General features: G+C 43.0%; 1 protein-coding gene across 1 annotated transcript; it reads right to left on the reverse strand.

The window, feature by feature from the left end:
• Window positions 1-896: 896 nt before the first annotated feature.
• MZT1 (mitotic spindle organizing protein 1) lies at window positions 897-18,416 on the reverse strand. Its single transcript, XM_004604003.2, has 3 exons — window positions 18,260-18,416; window positions 8,440-8,585; window positions 897-2,788 (listed from the first exon to the last, which is right to left on the reverse strand). Exons 1-3 carry the CDS (start codon window positions 18,348-18,350, stop codon window positions 2,765-2,767), a joined length of 261 nt encoding a protein of 86 aa, XP_004604060.1. The 5' UTR covers window positions 18,351-18,416; the 3' UTR covers window positions 897-2,764.
• Window positions 18,417-18,646: the final 230 nt, after the last annotated feature.

Raw genomic sequence — 18,646 nt, forward strand, 5'->3', positions numbered from 1 at the left:
TGGTGTCAGGAAAAAGACAAAGTAAGTCAGTACTTCCCAAAGTGGGCAATACTGCCTCATGGGGCACAGTGGAACAATTCAGGAGGGTAGAGACAACCTAAGGTACAACTGAGCACTTTCTGACTGCTCACTTAAAGAGTTCCCAAGTTAGAGTGCTTTTCCCTTTTTGGGAAAGAAGAGGAAATAAGTCAGATTACTTTCAGAACCTCTGGATTAGTTGATGAAAGAGTTGTAGAGAGTTTACTGGGTTTAGTGATGGTTCTAGTTATTTTTAGTTATCACCAAACTGTACAAACTTAAAAAGAAGCAAATTGTATTTTGCCACAACAAAAGTGGCTCATGTAAGATGCTGAATTTTCAAATTTAATTTACATAAAGTTTAAAAACTGATACTTGATTCAGTTACCAGGGATCTTCTATGTTTCAAATATTTTTTTAAAAAGGAAAGCTTTTATTTGAGATAGAGAAAAACAAAGTCCTGTGTGTGTGTGTGTGTGTGTGTGTGTGTCTAGTTTCAGGGCCAACACTTCAAGGTGCTCAGGGTTTACTCCTGGCTATGAGTTCACGGATCATTCCTGGTGGGGTTCAGGGCGATCAGGAATTGAATCTGAGTTTGCCACAAACAAGTCTAGTGTCTTATCCAGAACTCCTCAGCCCTCTCATATGTATTTGAAATAGTAACTTTTGTTTTTAATTCTGAGGCAATGTTAATACTTAGCTCTTTTTATTATCAAGGAAAAAGTACTCTGTTTTGCACCTCAAATATACCTTTATACTGTAAATCATATAGCTTAACTTCAAACTCGATAACTGGATTAATAATAAACATCTAAATATTCAGAGTACCTACAAAACAGATTGAATTCCCCAGAATTATTAAATCAAAAGTACACTGATACAACCAAAATGTCTTTATTTACTGAGAACACGTATAACACTGCGATTATATCAGTACTTCGCTTTCCTTAAATTGTACTTTAAGTATGCATTAAAAATATATGTCAACATTTAAGAAATGTAACACATTAGAGTCCTTGGTAAACAAAACTCCTCGGTATATTTTCTTGCTGTTTCATACATAAATAACTTAATCTACAAAGTCATAAATAAAACTATTAGTTCTTATGACCCAAAAGTATATATAAATTTTGGAGCTTGGCAGCCTTCTTATGGTTTTATAAATATCAACATGCAGTATTTGCAGTACTTATTATCAAACAGCTTAACATCACAAGTCAACACTGTCTCCCAACCAGTTCTGTCAATACATCTTCCAGTGCACTTGGTTAAGGATGCATGTCATAAAAATAAGTAAAATGGCCTGGGATGTGGCTCAAGTGGTGAGTAATGTGCCTTGTTAGTGCGTGGCCCTGAGTTCCATCCGTCATACTTCATACTACCAAGCCCTCCAGGCACGGGCTCCACAAAAAGAAAAAATGTCAAAACGGTCAAAAGACAATTTTTAAAACAACAGTACAGGTTACTGTTTAAATATTACTAAGTCTTATTAAAACCACTTCAGTCTGTCTGTAGAACAAAAAGGGCTGCTAAAGTATGAATGTTTATAGTACCAGTTTAATCGAGTCTAAAAATGACTAAGACTCAACAAATCTAATTAAATTTGTACATTCTTGGGAAAAGTATTCCACTGATTTCTGTTACAGGAAGTTAATATTAACCTAACTTTTCTAAAATTTAATTTGAACTACCACTTAAAAATTTTCAGGGTAAAAATATTACACAAAAAATGACCCTACAAAGGCATACTCACAATTCCTGATAGAGAACATCTAATAATTTAATTTTTGTTTAACGACTGAAATCTTTATTCTTTCAGGAAATATAAGCATATTTGGTAAAACATAACAAAATATTTCCTATTCAATGATTTATTACCTAAACAGTCAAGATGTTTTGGATAAACATGTAAATGTAATAAGATTAAAAAATGTTTTCCACATCGGAAATGTTTTAGTATGCATTTTTCAGTCTGTTACGTAATAAAAGAGAAAGAAAAACATTTTCAATTAATTGTCTCATTAAACGTCTATGACTCAAACCATAAAATACTAAACTAAGCACTGCCATTACTCTTAAAATCTAAGTTTCTAAAAGTTTTATTTCTCAGTACAAAAAAATGACCTGGTTCTGTCAAGCTTTCTGTTTAAAAAACTAAATATTCTTTGTTAAAGAGCATATTAGAACAAATGTTTCCCTGTGTGCTTGCTGATAAAAACAAGATTCTGATCTACATAATGAATCTAAATAAAAATTCACAAATGCTGGATGAAATTCTGACAACTTCCAGTCCAATGTAACATAAATCCAGAGTTACTGTACATAAACAATTCAAAATTAGGTTTATAATGGAAATGTCAACAAGTCATAACTACTACACTATTACTGATGGGTTCCACTATCCTTCAACTAGGGAGAGCAGATGTGCACATCTGATTGAGAGACTGCTTAGAAAATTAAAGCTATCTGAGCTATAAATAAGGAATACATAAATAGGAATACAGCAATGCCAATGCGTGAGCCACTGGAAAAAAAAAGACAGACATGACGTAAACACATCTGATAGCTCTTTTTGTAAGCCACTTTGCACTGATTTATAAAGCTATAGTTGTATAATTCTTTTTAAAAGGAAACTGTTTCTACACTGCTGCATGCAGTAATTTCATTGTACACTCTTGACTACAATGCAATCTTCAAATTCTTTTGCAGAGCTTGACATATCTCATCAGGATTTCTCCGGAAAAAGTCAGCTTGTAATATTTTCAGCAGCCTAGAACAAGAAAGTGACATTCATTACAATAAAATCATGGAGAAAGGGACCATGAAGATAAATTTGTCCATACTGTACTATCATTAATAAACAAATCTCTCCACACATAAACTAAAAAATTTTTATCAGGATAATGCAGAGGTTTTTCATTTTTTGCTGTTTATTAGAACTATTAAGCTAACAGAAAACTTAGCTTCTTAAGTACTATAATGTGTAATTACACTGATGCTTGAGATATTAATATACAGCAAACCCATTCGTAAGTTACCAGTTTATTTCTGAATGTTTTATTATATATAATATGAAAATGGGATTAAGGATCAAAAGACCTTTCATTATACACTTAAGGTCAAGAAAAGGAACAAAAGAATAAGGAAGTAAAAAAAAATTAAAAAAGAATAAGAAAGTTGACTGTTCCTGCTTTAACTATATCACCAGTCATTATAGTTTGATTCTTTTCCAGAAATTCCCAAATACCAGGGGTGTGGGGGATAGCTCAGTAGCTAAAAGCAGTAGTTTTGCAAATGTGAGGTTGTGAGTTTAATCCCTGCTATCACCCATGCACTAAGCTACAGTACTTGTGGCTCTATCTGGGACCCCGGCAATGCAGTTTGCAGTCTCTGGCACATAGGGGGCTGTGTGAAACACTGCAACTGTAAGTGTGTGACTTCAATGTACACCACAACTAAAAAGATGTGAGTGTGTGAGTTCCGGTGTGTGAACACAAGTAAAGTGTGTGATTTGCATCATGGTATTTTGGGTACCAGGTATTGAACACAGGGCCTGATTCATGCAAGGCATGCATCTTAGTGATTTTTTTCCTCCTAGATCTTAGTATGGCCTACTGAATGTGGAATAATCAAAATGCTCAAACTGAAAAATGCCATGTTAAAGAAAGTGATGATGTACCTTCTCTCCTGATACCTTGGGTTTTATTTTATCTAAGAAAATACTGTGCCAAAAAAAACCCCTGCCTGTGATTACCCCCAGTACCTTATGTAGCTAGATTGCTTGCCTCTTGGTTTCTTTACGACATTCAAAGTGCATTGCACTATAAAAATCTCTTCCTATTTGCTTTAAAACATCAGCATAAAGAACAGAACTCCTGCAGTTGTGGAAGAAATGTATTGACTAAATCCTCTTTCAACTAGAAATTAAAAAACTGTTGGCTGACCAATACTGCTACTTCTTTTTGTTTTTTACAAGGGTTGAGAGAAAACTAAGCTCAGGAATGATCCCATAGTACAGATCACTGTCTGAGTTCTAATACCCATTTCATCCTCTCTTCCGTAGCCAGCTGACAGTCTTGAGAACACAGATGGAAACTTAGTCACTAACAATTCTGAAGTGGTTAACCACTCAGTCTAAGTGTAAATCCCAACTTGGACACTTAATCGTAGGTCCTTGAGGGAAAGCAGCAAGGCAGACCAAAGAGCTTCAGAGTCCCTAGCCCTAAGCCATTAGGAGCAGCAGCAGTGGCGGAAGCAGCGCACATCACTGCTGAAGTGACATAGGAAATAAGGCGAGGAAGGCTGTCGGTACAGTTTGGCACAAGGAAAATATTTATCAACAAAAGCTATGCTTTTCCATTATCCAGTTATTCTTCTTTCTGCAATAGGACAGCAATAGCTGAGTTAAAGAGGTAGAAATTTTTAAAGAAACTAACGAAAATTTGAGTATTTTTTTATAATTAACTTGTAAATGAGTAAAAGAACCTTGACATATTTATCTTGCAAAGGTTCTGTACACAGATTATTTAAGACTATCAAAGGCCAAAGTGACAGTACAGTGGGTAGGGTGTTTGCCTTACATGCATGTGGTTGACCTGGATTTGATCCCCGTTATCCCATATGGTCCCCCAAGCACCGCCAGGAGTGATTCCTAAGTGCAGACCAGGACTAACCCCTAAGTATCGCTGGGTGTGACCCAAAAAAGGGGAAAAAAACAAAACAAAACAAAAGACTATCAAAAAAAGGCAAGCGCAGACAACCCCCCAAATACTGGCCAACAACTTGAAACGAAAAATCACAAGCAAATGGCAAAAAAATAAGCAAATTTGGGACCCTTTGCGCCTAAAGACTTTGATTCCAGAGGCCTAACCCATTTTGGTATCCAGAACAGCTTCCTACAGCAATGCACTGGGGCTGTGAGCTGGGCTACAACTCCACGCTGCCCCAGTGCAGCGGCAGCAATATCTACGTGGCGGGAGCCACCTTCTAAACTCCTAACCCAGACGTATACGGTTTTTACACTATGGGGCTCCTAGGTAATCATGGGAAGTGGGTGTTACCGCCACACCCTCGGCCCAGATAAATCCGGAGCCGCTGAGAGCAAAACAGACCCTCTGCGCCTAAAGGCTTTAATTCCAGAGGCCTAACCCATTTTGGCATCCAGAGCAGCTTCTTACAGCAATGCACTGTGACTTAACATATCTTAATTGTCAGCAATGTGAAATGGTTCCTTTTTAGCAGATCTGACTTTGGGGGGAAACTCCAAACAATAACTGAGTTTTTTTGTTGAAATATTGAAGGTAATCAAAGTAGCAGCTATTTCTCTAGACTGTGAACTAAGCAATAGCCCCACACCGGCCAAGAAAGAGGAAATACCCCTCTTTCCCAGTTGTTTCCCATTTTTGAGGAGAAACTCGGTGTGGCATCCACCATACTATGAGACGCAGGAAGGGGGAGGAGGGAAAAAAAAAGGAAACGGGAAAAGGAAAAAAAAAAAGTTATGTACTTGGAACAGTGGGGCTACATATCTCTTCATTCTATGCAATGGAAAATTAATTATCAAATGCTTCCTTGGTAGTAGGGCTGTCTTTCTTGGGGGGAGACTCCAACAACAATAGTGAGTTTTGTGTTGAAATATGGAATGTAATCAAGGTAAAAAGAAAATGAAGTGAAATTCAGCAGTTATGCAGTTGGGGGTGGGGGGCGGGGGAGGGAAGTATACTGGGGTTTTTGGTGGTGGAATATGGGCACTGATGAAGAGATGGGTGTTTGAATATTGTATAACTGAGACATAAGCCTGAGAACTTTGCAACTTTCCACATGGTGATTCAATAAAATATATATATAATAAATAAATAAATGATTCAATCAATTAAAAAAAAACAAGCAAATTCAAGATAGTATAGCAGGTAGGGTGCTTGCCTTGCAGGCGGCCAACACAGGTCTGATCCCCAGCATCCCTTATGGGTCTCCATAAGGTCTGACCTTATGCGGAGCCCTGCCAGGAGTGATCCCTAAGCACCAAGTCAGGAGTAAGTCCTTGAACACTGCTGGGTATGGCCCCCTCAAAAAAAATTTAAGGAAAAAACCTCAAAAGCTCAAAGTAGTAACCCCCTTCCACGTCAATGAAGAACATACGCTGCAAAATCACTGAGAGACGAGTCCCAACAGTAAGAAATGGCAATGGTGTTGAGTGAGGCTAACTCATTTGCTGCTGCTGGCATTATAAACTGTCACAACGTACTCAAACGCTGTCATTATCTATTGAAGCTGAAGACAAACCTAAGCAAGATCCAGCAGTTTTACTTCTAGATGAGACAACTAGAGGCATGGGGAATTAGGCCCAGCAGCAAGTCTGGAACAACCGCACATGAGAAGCAACCTAAGATCAGTTTACAGTAGAAAGGATAAACTGTAGTCTATGCACAATGCCAAGCCTACTTAATAGAAGTCACACTATCCTTGTGGTAAATTTCTGCTCTGTACATAGGTTCTGACCTTCTTCTGCCAGATTTTATTTAAAAGAGTACAAAAGGCACAAGAACTTCCCCGATTCCGAGAGTAGATAGTAACTAGGCGTGTTCTCCGAGATACCGCACAAGGCCAGGAACCGACGAAATGCAGGGAGGATAAGATGGGCAAGACACACATTTACAGAGCTGTTTCTCGCAGAGAAAAGAGGGAACAAATAATCTGTCTTGGACAATTTTTAAGAGGGACTTGCTTCAAGCTGCAGGAGTCATAGTGAGCTAGTACCACTATATAAACACAGAAATACAACCATCAGAGGTTTCATTTTCTTTCACTTGGGTTTAGAGGTCACACCCAGCAGCGCTCCCCTGCACTACAGTAGCTCCCTGGCTCCGACACTGAAGACAAGGAACAACACTTGCCTCCCTCCCGGGCTCAGCTTTAAAGAGGCCGTGAATCGGACTCTGCGAAGAGGCAGTCCTCTGGGCCCACAGCAGAGCTGGCCTTAGCACATCACTGGTCTTTGTTTCTTCCCTTTCCTTAAAACGCGTGTTCACTGCCAGATGGCTCGAGCTACTGATTATCCATCTGCACAGTCAGAGAAGTCTGTCCGACAGCCTCCCTCCATGGTCCTGGTCCCTGGACTCTTCTGTTCAGGCTGGCGTGTCTTGTGCTGTATCTCTGAGTACACACCTAGTCTCCTGAACAAAAGGTTAGTTGGGTAGTCACACTTACAGTCCTGTCTCCAGGCATACTATTTTCTAAAACTTTTCTAAGTCAAGCTGTTTGCTTTCTGTTAGCTACTTGCTTTCCTCTTACATTTCACTACTGAAATATTTTGAGAACTCATGCCTCAATTTTGACAGTCTGGAAACTTCTTCAACGAAATATCAAAGTTCACCTACCACAAATTTTATTTTCCTTCTAAAGTAGAACATAATTCAGCCAAATGCTGTCACTTTTATAGCACAAATAGCCTTCCCTTCACTATTCAGTAATGAGTTCCTCCTTTTTGACCAAGACCTCACCATAAGTACCTCTGTAATTCTACTCAGAGTGCTCAGAATGGCACAGATAATATCGGTTACATACTATCCAAAACAACCAAAGATATCCTTCTGATCTCTTCTTTGAGCCTTCACCAGAACTACCTCTAACAACAGTTCTACCAGTCTTATTCTTCATGGCAATCTAGGGTTTTTTTTTCTATCAAGCACTTTCCAGTCTCTACCCAGTACCCAGTTTCAAAGTCACTTCCACATTTGTAACTATGTCACAGGATCCCATGACCCCGTAGTAAAACCTGTATTTGATTTCTAGGAAAACAAAATTGTACAAACCGGTTGATTAAAGCAACCAAATTTCTTCCCTTGCTGTCTGCAAGTTCTAAAGAGGAGCTCTCCTTGTCATGCTAAGTCTCAAAGTTCACAGCAATCCTTGGTCTTTGGCTTGCAGACATCATTTCAATTGTCTGCTGTCACTTGGCACTGTTTCCTCTGTATTCTTCACACAGTTGTCTTCCTTTTTATATCTGAGTGCAAACCTCCCAACCCACCTAAGGAGACCCATCATCATTTGCCAAAATTTCATCTTAGCTTGCTCATCCCTATAGATACACTATTTCCAACAGACCCATATGCACCTCAGACTTGAGCTTGACTTTTGGGGGGTAAGCAGAACATCAAAAAAAATAAATAAATAAATAAAATCTTAAGAAAATTAATAACACCTGGGGGAAAAGACAACATGGTCTGTGATAGCTGAATTTTTGTGATCTGAACATAGGCTACTCTGCCCCCACTCTTCAGAATCTTGATGGTAGTAGCAGCTAGTTTAATCTATTTAACTAGACTGCCACAGAATTTCATCACTACTCATTTTCTAAAGAAAAGCATCTTTAATGAAAAAAAAAAAAACAACTAATAATGGAATATTAATGGAATCTCTAACCTTGAGTGTTTCAGTAGCCTTTCGAAGTTCTTTAATTACTGATGATAAGGCTTCAGGATTTATTCCTTGTTCACAAAGCCGCACACAAATGGACAGTGTTTCCATATCTAACCCAGTATTCAAAATTCTTGAAATCTCAAGCAGAACTGAGGGGGAGAAAAAAAGACAGAGAAAAGTTAATACAAAACAAATTACATTTAAAATATGTACAGTAAACTTTTGTTCTTAATTCTTGCAATACTGGAAAATGCCAAAGAACGTGGGTTGGAGAGAGAGAATAGTGGGTAGGGAGGCTGCCTTGCACACGGCTGACCCAGGTTAGATCCCTGGCATCCCTGTATACAGTTTCCCTAAGCACTGTCAGGAGTAAATTCTGAGCACAGAACCAAAAGTAACTCCTTAGAATTGGTGGGTGTGGCCCCAATCAAACAAAATACCAAATAACTAACATAGCATTCTTAGATTTTATAACTGTGATATTAATGTAAAAGAGGAATTTATAACTTTCTTCCATATCTTGCTTTATAGTCTACCATTCATTTCATTAACGTGTCTAAATGTATGAACCTGGGGCTGGAGCAATCGCATAACAAGGAGGGAGTTTGCCTTGCAAGCGGCCGACACAGGTTCAATTCCCAGCATCCCATATGGTCCCCTGAGCACCGCCAGGGGTGATTCCTGAGTGCAGAGCCAGGAGAAACCCCTGTGTATCGCCGGATGTGACCCCAAAAAACAGAAAACCATAATCAGGATTATTTTAAGTACTCCCCCCTCTTTAAAATTTTACCTTTATTTATTTCTAAGTTGCACAGTAAAATACTAATAAATATAAACTAATTTAATACCTTTTTATTTTATGAATATATCATATTGTTTAACTATACTTTAAATTCTTGGTGAGTTGAGATTCCCCTATTAAAATACCTTGATAAGCATCTGTACATACTAATGTTATTTCATCAGAATAAACTCATAGAAATACTTAATCATAATGTGCATTTGAAGTTTTTTGAGTTTAGGAACTTATACAATTTGACAAGTCTATTGAATCTAGTCTCTTTAATCTATTAACATGAAAGCTTTTATCTTTAAACTTCATTTTTTATAGTTCATAAAAAAAGTATCTTTGACATGCAAAATTCTAGCATTCTAGCATAGAGAACCATAAGAAATAAATACCGGGGCTGGAGCGATAGCACAAATCTAGATAAATTCTGATTTGAATTTTATGAAAGGCATATAGTATGCTGGATGAATGGATAAGCTAACCAAAATCAAATCATCTATGCATTAAGTCCAATTCTTCTGAAAATCTTTATAGTAATCATGGTACTCATGAAATGGGTTCTTCCTATCTCTCCCTAGGAAACATTTATTAAATCCTTTATTTATTTCTGTTCAATTTTAAAAAATGAGTTCAATTTAAAAAAATGATTCCCGGGGCTGGAGTGATAGCACAGCGGATAGGGCGTTTGCCTTGCACGCGGCCAACCCGGGTTCGAATCCCAGCATCCCATATGGTCCCCTGAGCACCGCCAGGGGTGATTCCTGAGTGCATGAGCCAGGAGTGACCCCTGTGCATCGCCGGGTGTGACCCAAAAAAAGCAAAAAAATAAATAAATAAATAAATAAAAATAAAAAAATGATTCCCATGCCTCTACTTAACTTTCTAAACACATGAAATATAATTCTATTATACTTTTAACTTCTAATTATAACACCTATGTCAATTACGTGTGTTTCAACCAACTCTTTATTTATTTTTTTTTTTTAAATTTTGAAGAGAAAGACATTCATCCACAGGCATACATATTGGGATTTTTATTATTTATTTATTTTTATTTTTTTTATTTTTTTGCTTTTTGGGTCACACCTGGCAATGCACACGGGTTACTCCTGGCTCTGCACTCAGGAATTACCCCTGGCCGTGCTCAGGGGACCATGTGGGATGCTGGGATTTGAACCCGGGTTGGCCGCGTGCAAGGCAAACGCCCTACCCGCGGTGCTATCGCTCCAGCCCCACCAACTCTTTATTTTTTAAGTTTTATTATTTTTTGGGGGGGAGCACACCCAGAGATGCTCTGGGGTTATTCCAGGCTCTGCACTCAGGAATTACTCCTAGCAGAGATCGGGACCATATGGGATACAGGGGTGTCAAGTACGTGTGTTTCAACCAACTCTTTATTTTTTAAAATTTATTATTTTTTGGGGGGTGGGCACACCCAGAGATGCTCAGGGGTTACTCAGCCTGGTTACTCCAGGCTCTGCTCTCAGTAATTACTCCTAGCAGTGATCGGGGGAACCATATGGGATGCAGGGAATTGCACCTGGGTTGATTGCATGCAAGGCAAACACCCTACCTGCTGTACTACTCCCCCACAATCCATTTTTTGAAGAATGACCACATTTTAATGGTCATATAATGGACCACTTTTTCCCCTGGCATTATGTTTTTATTATTATTTTTATTATTTTTGAGGTGCCAGGGACAAGACAGCTGGCCTCGAGCACGCAAGGCATACACCACTTGTCGGATGCTGGCTATCTTTGTGTTTCTACACATATTCTTAAGCTTTCTAATGACATACAGGAAAACAACCTGACCCTTTTACGTTTTCACTGAGGTAAGCCTCCCCTGACAAGCCTAACCAATGTCTCCATAATAATGAAGTTTTCCACTGGAGCTTGTGGAATAGATCAAGGCACTATTCCTGGCATTCTTCCCAAGGCCAGGAGCATAGAATGCTAGCTGGACCCATCTTTATGGATGGCTCCTTCTCCAGCTTCTTAGATTACTTTCCTCGAACACGTGCTCATCAACTCAGCTGAGTACTTGAGGAGATGCCTTCTGCACACCTCCAGAATTCTTTCTGGGCTCCTCCTTCTGATGATCCCCATGCTGCAGCTTCTAGCTGCCTCGGTCTCCAGTTGTAGCCCTGGTTGACTCCTCCATCAACTTGCTCCCCACCCTCAGAGCAGTGGCCTGGAAACTCTTAACAACAGAGAGCTGGAGCAAGTCTCAGACTCACTTCCTTTGATTCCCAACTCTTGGGAACCTACGCTACCTAATGTCAGGTGCCTTGAAAAACACTTTTCTGCAGAATCTGCGTGGGTGATGTTGGTTGTTCAGGTCGGAGGGTAAATCTGGTCCCTGGTTGCTTCACCGTGGCTAGTGGCTGACCGTCCTTCCCATTTTCCTTGTTTAGCTATTCCTTTAGGATATCCACAGTAGTGTCCGTTAGAAGTGGCAGGGGAGGAGTGTGCTGGAAGAATCTGGGAGGTGGTAGCAGTCCTGGGTGCAATAGGTGGTTATTTTCTCTTCTCTTTAAAAGCGCAGCTCGGGAGAGGGCACACTGAACAAACTTTTTTTTCCCCCTGAAAAAGGGGTGGTAGGCCACTTAAGTTTGGGAACATCTGCTATCATACACTAATATTTACTCTTCAGTTGTACTCAGGCTTTTAGTTCAAAGTATTTTAAGAACTTTAAGGTTTTAAATTTTCCCCATAATCACCTTTTTTCAAAGCTAAATACTTGTTTATAACCACTTCTCATTTTGTTGGAGTGGATTCTGTTATTTCTATTACCACTATATTCTTTTTTGGTTTTGTGCCATATTGACAGTGCTCAGGAATTGACTATGGGCTTTGCATTCAGGGATCACTTCTGGTGGTACCAGGGATTGAATGTGGCTCCGCTGTATGCAAGCCAAGTGCCCTACCTGTCGTACAATTGCTCTGACCCCAGAGATCATATTCTTATTTTAAACCATGATTAAGCTTTGTTTTACATTTTCAAGTATAAATAAGCAACAAGGTGACTAAGAATGCATTAACTAGGGGCTGGGAAATGGTTTGCTTTTGTATGCAGAATGCCTGGGTTCAAAGCCTGTCACTGAATGGTTCCTGAGCAATGGTTCCTGCTAAGTTGGCCCCCCAAATAGAAATTAAAACACTCACACATGTGTATGGGCTCAACATTACCTAGTAAGCATGATAATCTCTCTATACTTTTACTTCATCCTTTCTGAAAAATGGAGACAGCAAGAGTACTTATTTTATAGACCCATTGTGAGAACTGAAGACATACTTGGAATCACGCCTCACATATGGCAGTGCTCAATGAGTTATCTTTTACTACTTTTTTCTTTTACTACTTACTACCTTTTACCCTTTTCCTTTTCACTTTTTTTTTGTGTGTAAGTAATGTGTCTTCTTCAACTCCTACTCCCAGTGACTTTGACTGGAAAGGTCATCTTTTGGGATGTCCTGGATCGGTAACGTGCCCTAGGATGGGCAATCTCGCACTGGGCTCAATGCTCTGGTTCAGCTCCATGTGGACGTGTCCTGGCTCAAGACGCAGGAATGGTGGGTCTCAGTAGGTGGCAGTGGCAGATGGCAGAGTTCTGGCCCCCAGCTTCAGTCAGGCAGGACAGCAAGCTTCTTCGGGCTCCATCCTGATCGCCCACTGTGGTTCCCATCTGCTCTCTCCTTCTAATCAACAGAGACGTCCCTTTTTTTGTTTTTAAACATGACTTTGCTAATGATTGCAACATAATATTATTTCCTGTCATTTTAAGTACTTGGAGTAGAAAGTTTCAGCAAGTGCTCACTCTATCAATTCAGGGTGTGAATCACAGGCTCATTTTTTTGGTTCTGATTATTTTCACAAATGGATTATACCTTCTGTATATCCCAAGTTGTTAATGATGATAATCTAGGACATTCCTTATTTATCTTTGGTACCAAGTCACCTGAAAGAATTCTAATAAAGTTTTTTCTCTTTTCTAATCCTGTTCTATTTGCTAAAATTTTCTTATCTGTAACAATCAAAGTTTTTTCCCCTTTTCTTATTCCATCCTATTTGCTGAAACTTTGATATCAATGTTTTAAAAAAGCAATACAATCTGATAATCAAGAGTTTTACTTAGAAAGTAACAACAATTAGAATTTACACAGCTCTCCTTCAGCATGATAATATTTACTGTCTTCTTTTATAGAGACTTAAAATCCAGAAGAAATGTTTAGTAGAAATGACTGGGTTGAATTTTTTTGTTCTAAGTTCATAAGATGGTGTGCTATACTGACATTCCCAATACCCAGAAGGGAAAAAAAAAAAACTTGGCTTAGGAAATTCATCCTTTTACAGAAAGCAATGAGGAAGATCAGCACTCTCTCTGAAGTTAGCCATTACCTCCTGTGTCACAGCCACTCAGCTCACTGTAAATATTATCCCGAGCAAAGCAAGAGGGAAGGGCACCAGGGCCTCACAGTTCTAGCACACAGGTATGCTCAGGGGGACCGACACGACTTCTGAGACCTGGATTGAAAAAGGCAACCTCACGTCTACTGGCACTCTGAAGACACTCTCCCTTGGAACCCAGCCACTAGCACTGAACGTGAGAAAACGCACACGTTCCAGTTGGAAGGCCCTGCCAAGACCCAGCTAACAGCCAGCACAACTAGGAGACAGTGAGTGAAAAAGCATGGAGATGACTCCAGACTGAGCACTGCCAAATGGTAGTGCAATGACACACACTCAGTGACAACCACACAACGAGTCCAAACCACATGACTGAAAGCCAATTTTGTTTTATGCCCCTAAGTTTGGGTGATTTGTTATGCAACAGCAATCAATCAGAACATATATCCTGACCCTATTTCAACCTGGAACTTTAGAAAAGTTCAAGTATTTAAAAAATTCACATTTGATCTTTACTTTCTAATTATACAAACTATAGCACATTCTGTGAAACTAGTACACACACACACACACACACACACACACACACACATATTCTGTGTCAGTAACTGCTGGAAATGAGACAGATACAGTCCTGTTCTCATTAACATTATAGTCTAGAAAAAGAGAAATAATAATTGACTCCACTTATCTAAGTTAAATTAAAAAAAAAAAAGAAAAACATGGCCTCTGAACAATATTACAAGGGCATCTTATCTAGAAGGACAGAGTATGTAGAAAAAGATGCCCAAAAAAGTGACATCAAGTTTCAACTTCAAGAGTAAGTAGAATCAGGGTCAGAGTGATGAGTTTGATCCCAGCACCCATATGGTTCCCTCAGCACTGCCAAAACAAAACAATAAAGAGCGAACAGAACCAACCTACAATGGAGGTAAAGGGGGCAGAGAGGGTGGAAGGGGGAGGAACCAGTGGGGACATGGGGACCACTCAGCAATAAAAGCCCTTTTTTTTGGTGGGGGAGGGGTTGGGACCGTGTTCAGGAATTACTCCTGGCTCTGTGCTCAGGGATCATTTCTGGCAGGCACGAGACACTATATGTGGTGCCGGGAACCCCAGTCAGTCATGTGCAAGGCAAGCACCATACTGGCTGTACTATCTCTCCCACCCCAGCATCGGGGTGGGTGGGGAGAGAAGGGTGAGCCACATCCCAGAAACTGTTCCTGGCTCTAGGAGAATCTCCAAAAAGCAACACATGCTAAGGGAACATAGATGTAAAATAACAGTGCAGACAGGTATATGAAGTATGGCCCGAGTCAAGACTTCAGAACAATGTGGCTTACTAGGAGAAATAAAATGGGAGTGCAGCCAGACCAGATTTCATTTCAGCAGACCGTAAATCATAATGGATCTAGGAAAGGAGCAGATGAATCCAGCTACATTACTGCGATTTTGGTGAAAGGACTGGTGGGTGGCATGAACAGGAGAGTCCAGACAAGTGGTCAGCTGGAAATGATCATGCTGGACAAGAACTGAGTGCTAAAAGAGGTAAAGGAATAGAAGGATAAGTTTTCAGTATCTGTATTGCAAGCCACAATGCCCCAAAGGGTGGGGTGGGGGGAAGGAGGAAAGGGGGAAGGGAGAGGGAAAGAGAGAGAAGAGTGAGAGGGAGTGGGAGAGAAAAGAGAGGGAGAGGGGAGAGAGAGAGAGGGAGTGTGTGTGTGTGTGTGGGAGAGGAGTAGGAGAGAAGAGAGGGGGAGATCAAATTAGCTGACTACTATTTATAGGATAGTACAGTGGGCACTGACAGTACAGCCTTGCACAAAGTTGACCTGGGTTCAATCCTTGACACTCCACTAAGCCTGCCAAGAGTGATCCCTGAGCACAGACCCGGGAGTAAGCCCTGAGCATCGCTGGGCATACCCTCCACCCCCCCAAAAAATAGTGATATGGTTAAAAAATAAAACCAAGAAGTATACAGGATCTTAAGGAAGGTGGCCACTTTGAACACTTCAACCTAGGTCTCACAGCAATATTTAAATACAGTGAATAAACACAATTTTAAATACTAATGGTACCTGAGATCAGTCCAGTCCCTTGGGCATGCAACCACTTTTATTCTAGGAACCAGAGTGGATGGCAGTCGAATGTGAAATGTATGCTTATAGGACTTTTTTTCCCCCTAATTCAGTATAGGGCCAATTATTTAGTTTGTCATGTTTACTTCTGTATCTTTGCAGTAATTTTAAGTGACTGTCTTGACCCTCGTGACCAGAGAATCACTCTCTTGTGTTGAATTTTAATGTCAAAGATGACAATATTTGACTGCCATATTTACCAAGTATTAACACAGTCAATAGAAGCCCACTCTTTCCACATTCTAGGGAGCAAATGGCATGGATCAAATCACACACCCTTTGCTCCAGTCTTAGTTCTACTGTTTGTTTCTCTGCTGGGGTGGGGAAAGTGGGGTGCAGGTCCTGGGCAGCCTGGGATGAACCCAGAGTTTCATGTGCTCAACCACTGGGGCCACACCTCTGTCCCGCTCACCGGTTCTGTTTTTAAAAAATACCTCTGGAGTTCACACGGCAGAGCCTGGCAAGCTACCCGTGGCTAGTCAATATGCCAGAAACAGTAACAACAAGTCCCACAATGGAGACGTTACTGGTTCCCGCTGGAGCAAATCGATGAATAAAGGGACGGCAGTGCAGTGCAGCCTCTGGAGTTTCTTCACTTTTGCAGGTTCTGACTCTTTCATACAAAGTTTTTTCTCAGTAGGTATTTTGATGCTGCAAATAATTACAAACTTGACAGCTCCCATTTGCACACCAGCAGTTCCATCAGAGACAAATCCTGAGTTTCTGTGGGGCTGTGTGGCTGGATGAGTACAAAAGTAAGCACAGCCGACATAAGACACAGAATGGACCAGAGGTGAGAGACCCCACATTCTCCATCCTGCTCAAAAGGCCCTTCCAGGCAGAGAGCAGGAGAGGCTGTGAGACTGGGGAGGCGGTGAAAGGCGCGCAGGGTCAGGGACCGACCAGGTTCGTTTTCTCAGAAAGAGAACCAAGTAGTCCCAGAGAGTGAAAGCGAGAACTGTCGCTGAAATACGAAAGATCTGGAGGGGGAGAGCACACTCAATGGCCCGGAGCACATCTACTCTGGAGTCCTGGATCTGGCCTTGGCACCGCAGGGTCGCCCTAACATCGCCAGCTACCATCCCAGATCACAGAGCTGAGGACCAGCCCCAGGCCCTTACCACGACCTGGCCCTGTCGAGCCCTCCCCTCAACAGAAACTGGAAATGACAAGTTTGGGGGCCAGGGAGACAGTCCAGGGATTAAGGTCCTCTGCCTTGCATGCTGTGGACCCGGGCTGAATCCCTGGCACCACACAAGATCCCTGCGCACAACGACGGGAATAAGCCCTGCCCAATAAGCTCGACAGAAGTGCTCAGGGAAAAGGAAAGCAGCGAGTGTTAGGAACAAGTTCCGAGTCCTCCCAGAAGCCCCTCTAGGGGAGGGGGCTACATTCAGACAGGGAGACGCCCCCGGGGAGAAGGAAAGGGATGCAAGAAGGGATGCAGGAAGGGATGCAGGAAGAGACGCAGGAAGAGATGCAGGAAGAGATGCAGGAAGGGATGCAGGAAGGGATGCAGGAAGGGATGCAGGAAGGGATGCAGAAAGGGATGCAAGAAGGGTGGCGGGTGCAACATGTGCCTGGAGTGAGACTGTGAACCGCGGGCTTTTCAACTCCTCACATACATACATACATACATACATACCTACATACATACATACATACAGCAGGTGGGCGGCGGCAGGAAGACAAAGACGGGACCACCACGCTGCAGATCAGTAACTCGCTTTCTCGGGCTGCTCCGTTCCCAGGCACTGAAGGAGCCACGACCACCGCCCCGCCCCGCGGGGCAGTGACAAGCAGCCAGAACCCAAAGGAACCAAAAGAGAGGGTGGGAGGGAGGGGCTCCACCCGGAATAGAAAGGGGGCAGGGCTGGCACGCCGCCGAGTCCTCCTTCCTCCCCCTCCACTCCCCCCCCCCCCCCGCCCCAGGTCAAGGCGACAGTTGCGGACCTCGAGGGGTGCGAGGGCACGTGAAGACAAGCCCCTGCCCTCCCTACCCCACCCCACTCCCAACTCGGCAGCTGGTGCCCCCCAACAAAGGGACAAAGAAAGAGCGCGGGGAGCTGGCGCGCTGGAGGGGGCGGGGAGGGGGTGGAGGGGTCGGGAGTCCCCCCTACCCGGGGGTTGACCTCGGGGTCGTGGCCGGTGCGCGCAGACGGGCTGATTGACGTGTGTGGGGGGGAGGGGGGCCACCCGAACGCCGCGTGCGCGCCCCCAACCGCTTGACTGACTACGCCGAAGCCCACCGGTCTCCAGGGTCCCCCCACACCCCCCTCAAGATGCGGCCGCCCGCCCTGCGGCCCTGGCGGCTGCCCTGGGAGGAGCTGCGACGCCCCTGCGCCGGCCACCATGGGGACCTCAAGCCCCGCGGGGCGCATGCTCGCCTGGCGGCCTGGGCCCCGGGCAGGCGAGGCGGCGAGGTAACGGCGGGGGGAGGGGGTCGGGGGGTGGTCGGGAAGGCGGCGGGCAGAGGGACACTCACCGTCCATGGTCTCCCTCACCGCGTTCAGGTTGGCCGCGGCCGCGGCCGCCGCCGCCGCCCCTCCGGCGCCGGGCCCGCTACTGCTCGCCATGGCGGAGGCGGAGGGAGGGCTTGACCCGGAACTGGAGCGTCTCCCACCGCGCGTCCCGCCCCCAACCTCCCCCCCCACCCACAACCCCACACTTGCCCCCCTCCGGCCCCCCCGCGCTCACGCCCGACAGGCCCCGCCCCTCGCGCCGACAGGCCCCGCCCCCTCGCGCCCGTCGCCGGCGTGGCGTGGGCGGCGTTGATTTGAATTTGGAGCCACGTTCCCCCCCCCCCGCCGAAGCGCGGAATGTGGAGGGAGGAGTTACCATTCGAATTGCCCCGGCGGCCGCGCTGCCATTG

Source organism: Sorex araneus, chromosome 1 (assembly GCF_027595985.1).
Source record: "Sorex araneus isolate mSorAra2 chromosome 1, mSorAra2.pri, whole genome shotgun sequence".
Lineage (NCBI taxonomy): Eukaryota > Metazoa > Chordata > Mammalia > Eulipotyphla > Soricidae > Sorex > Sorex araneus.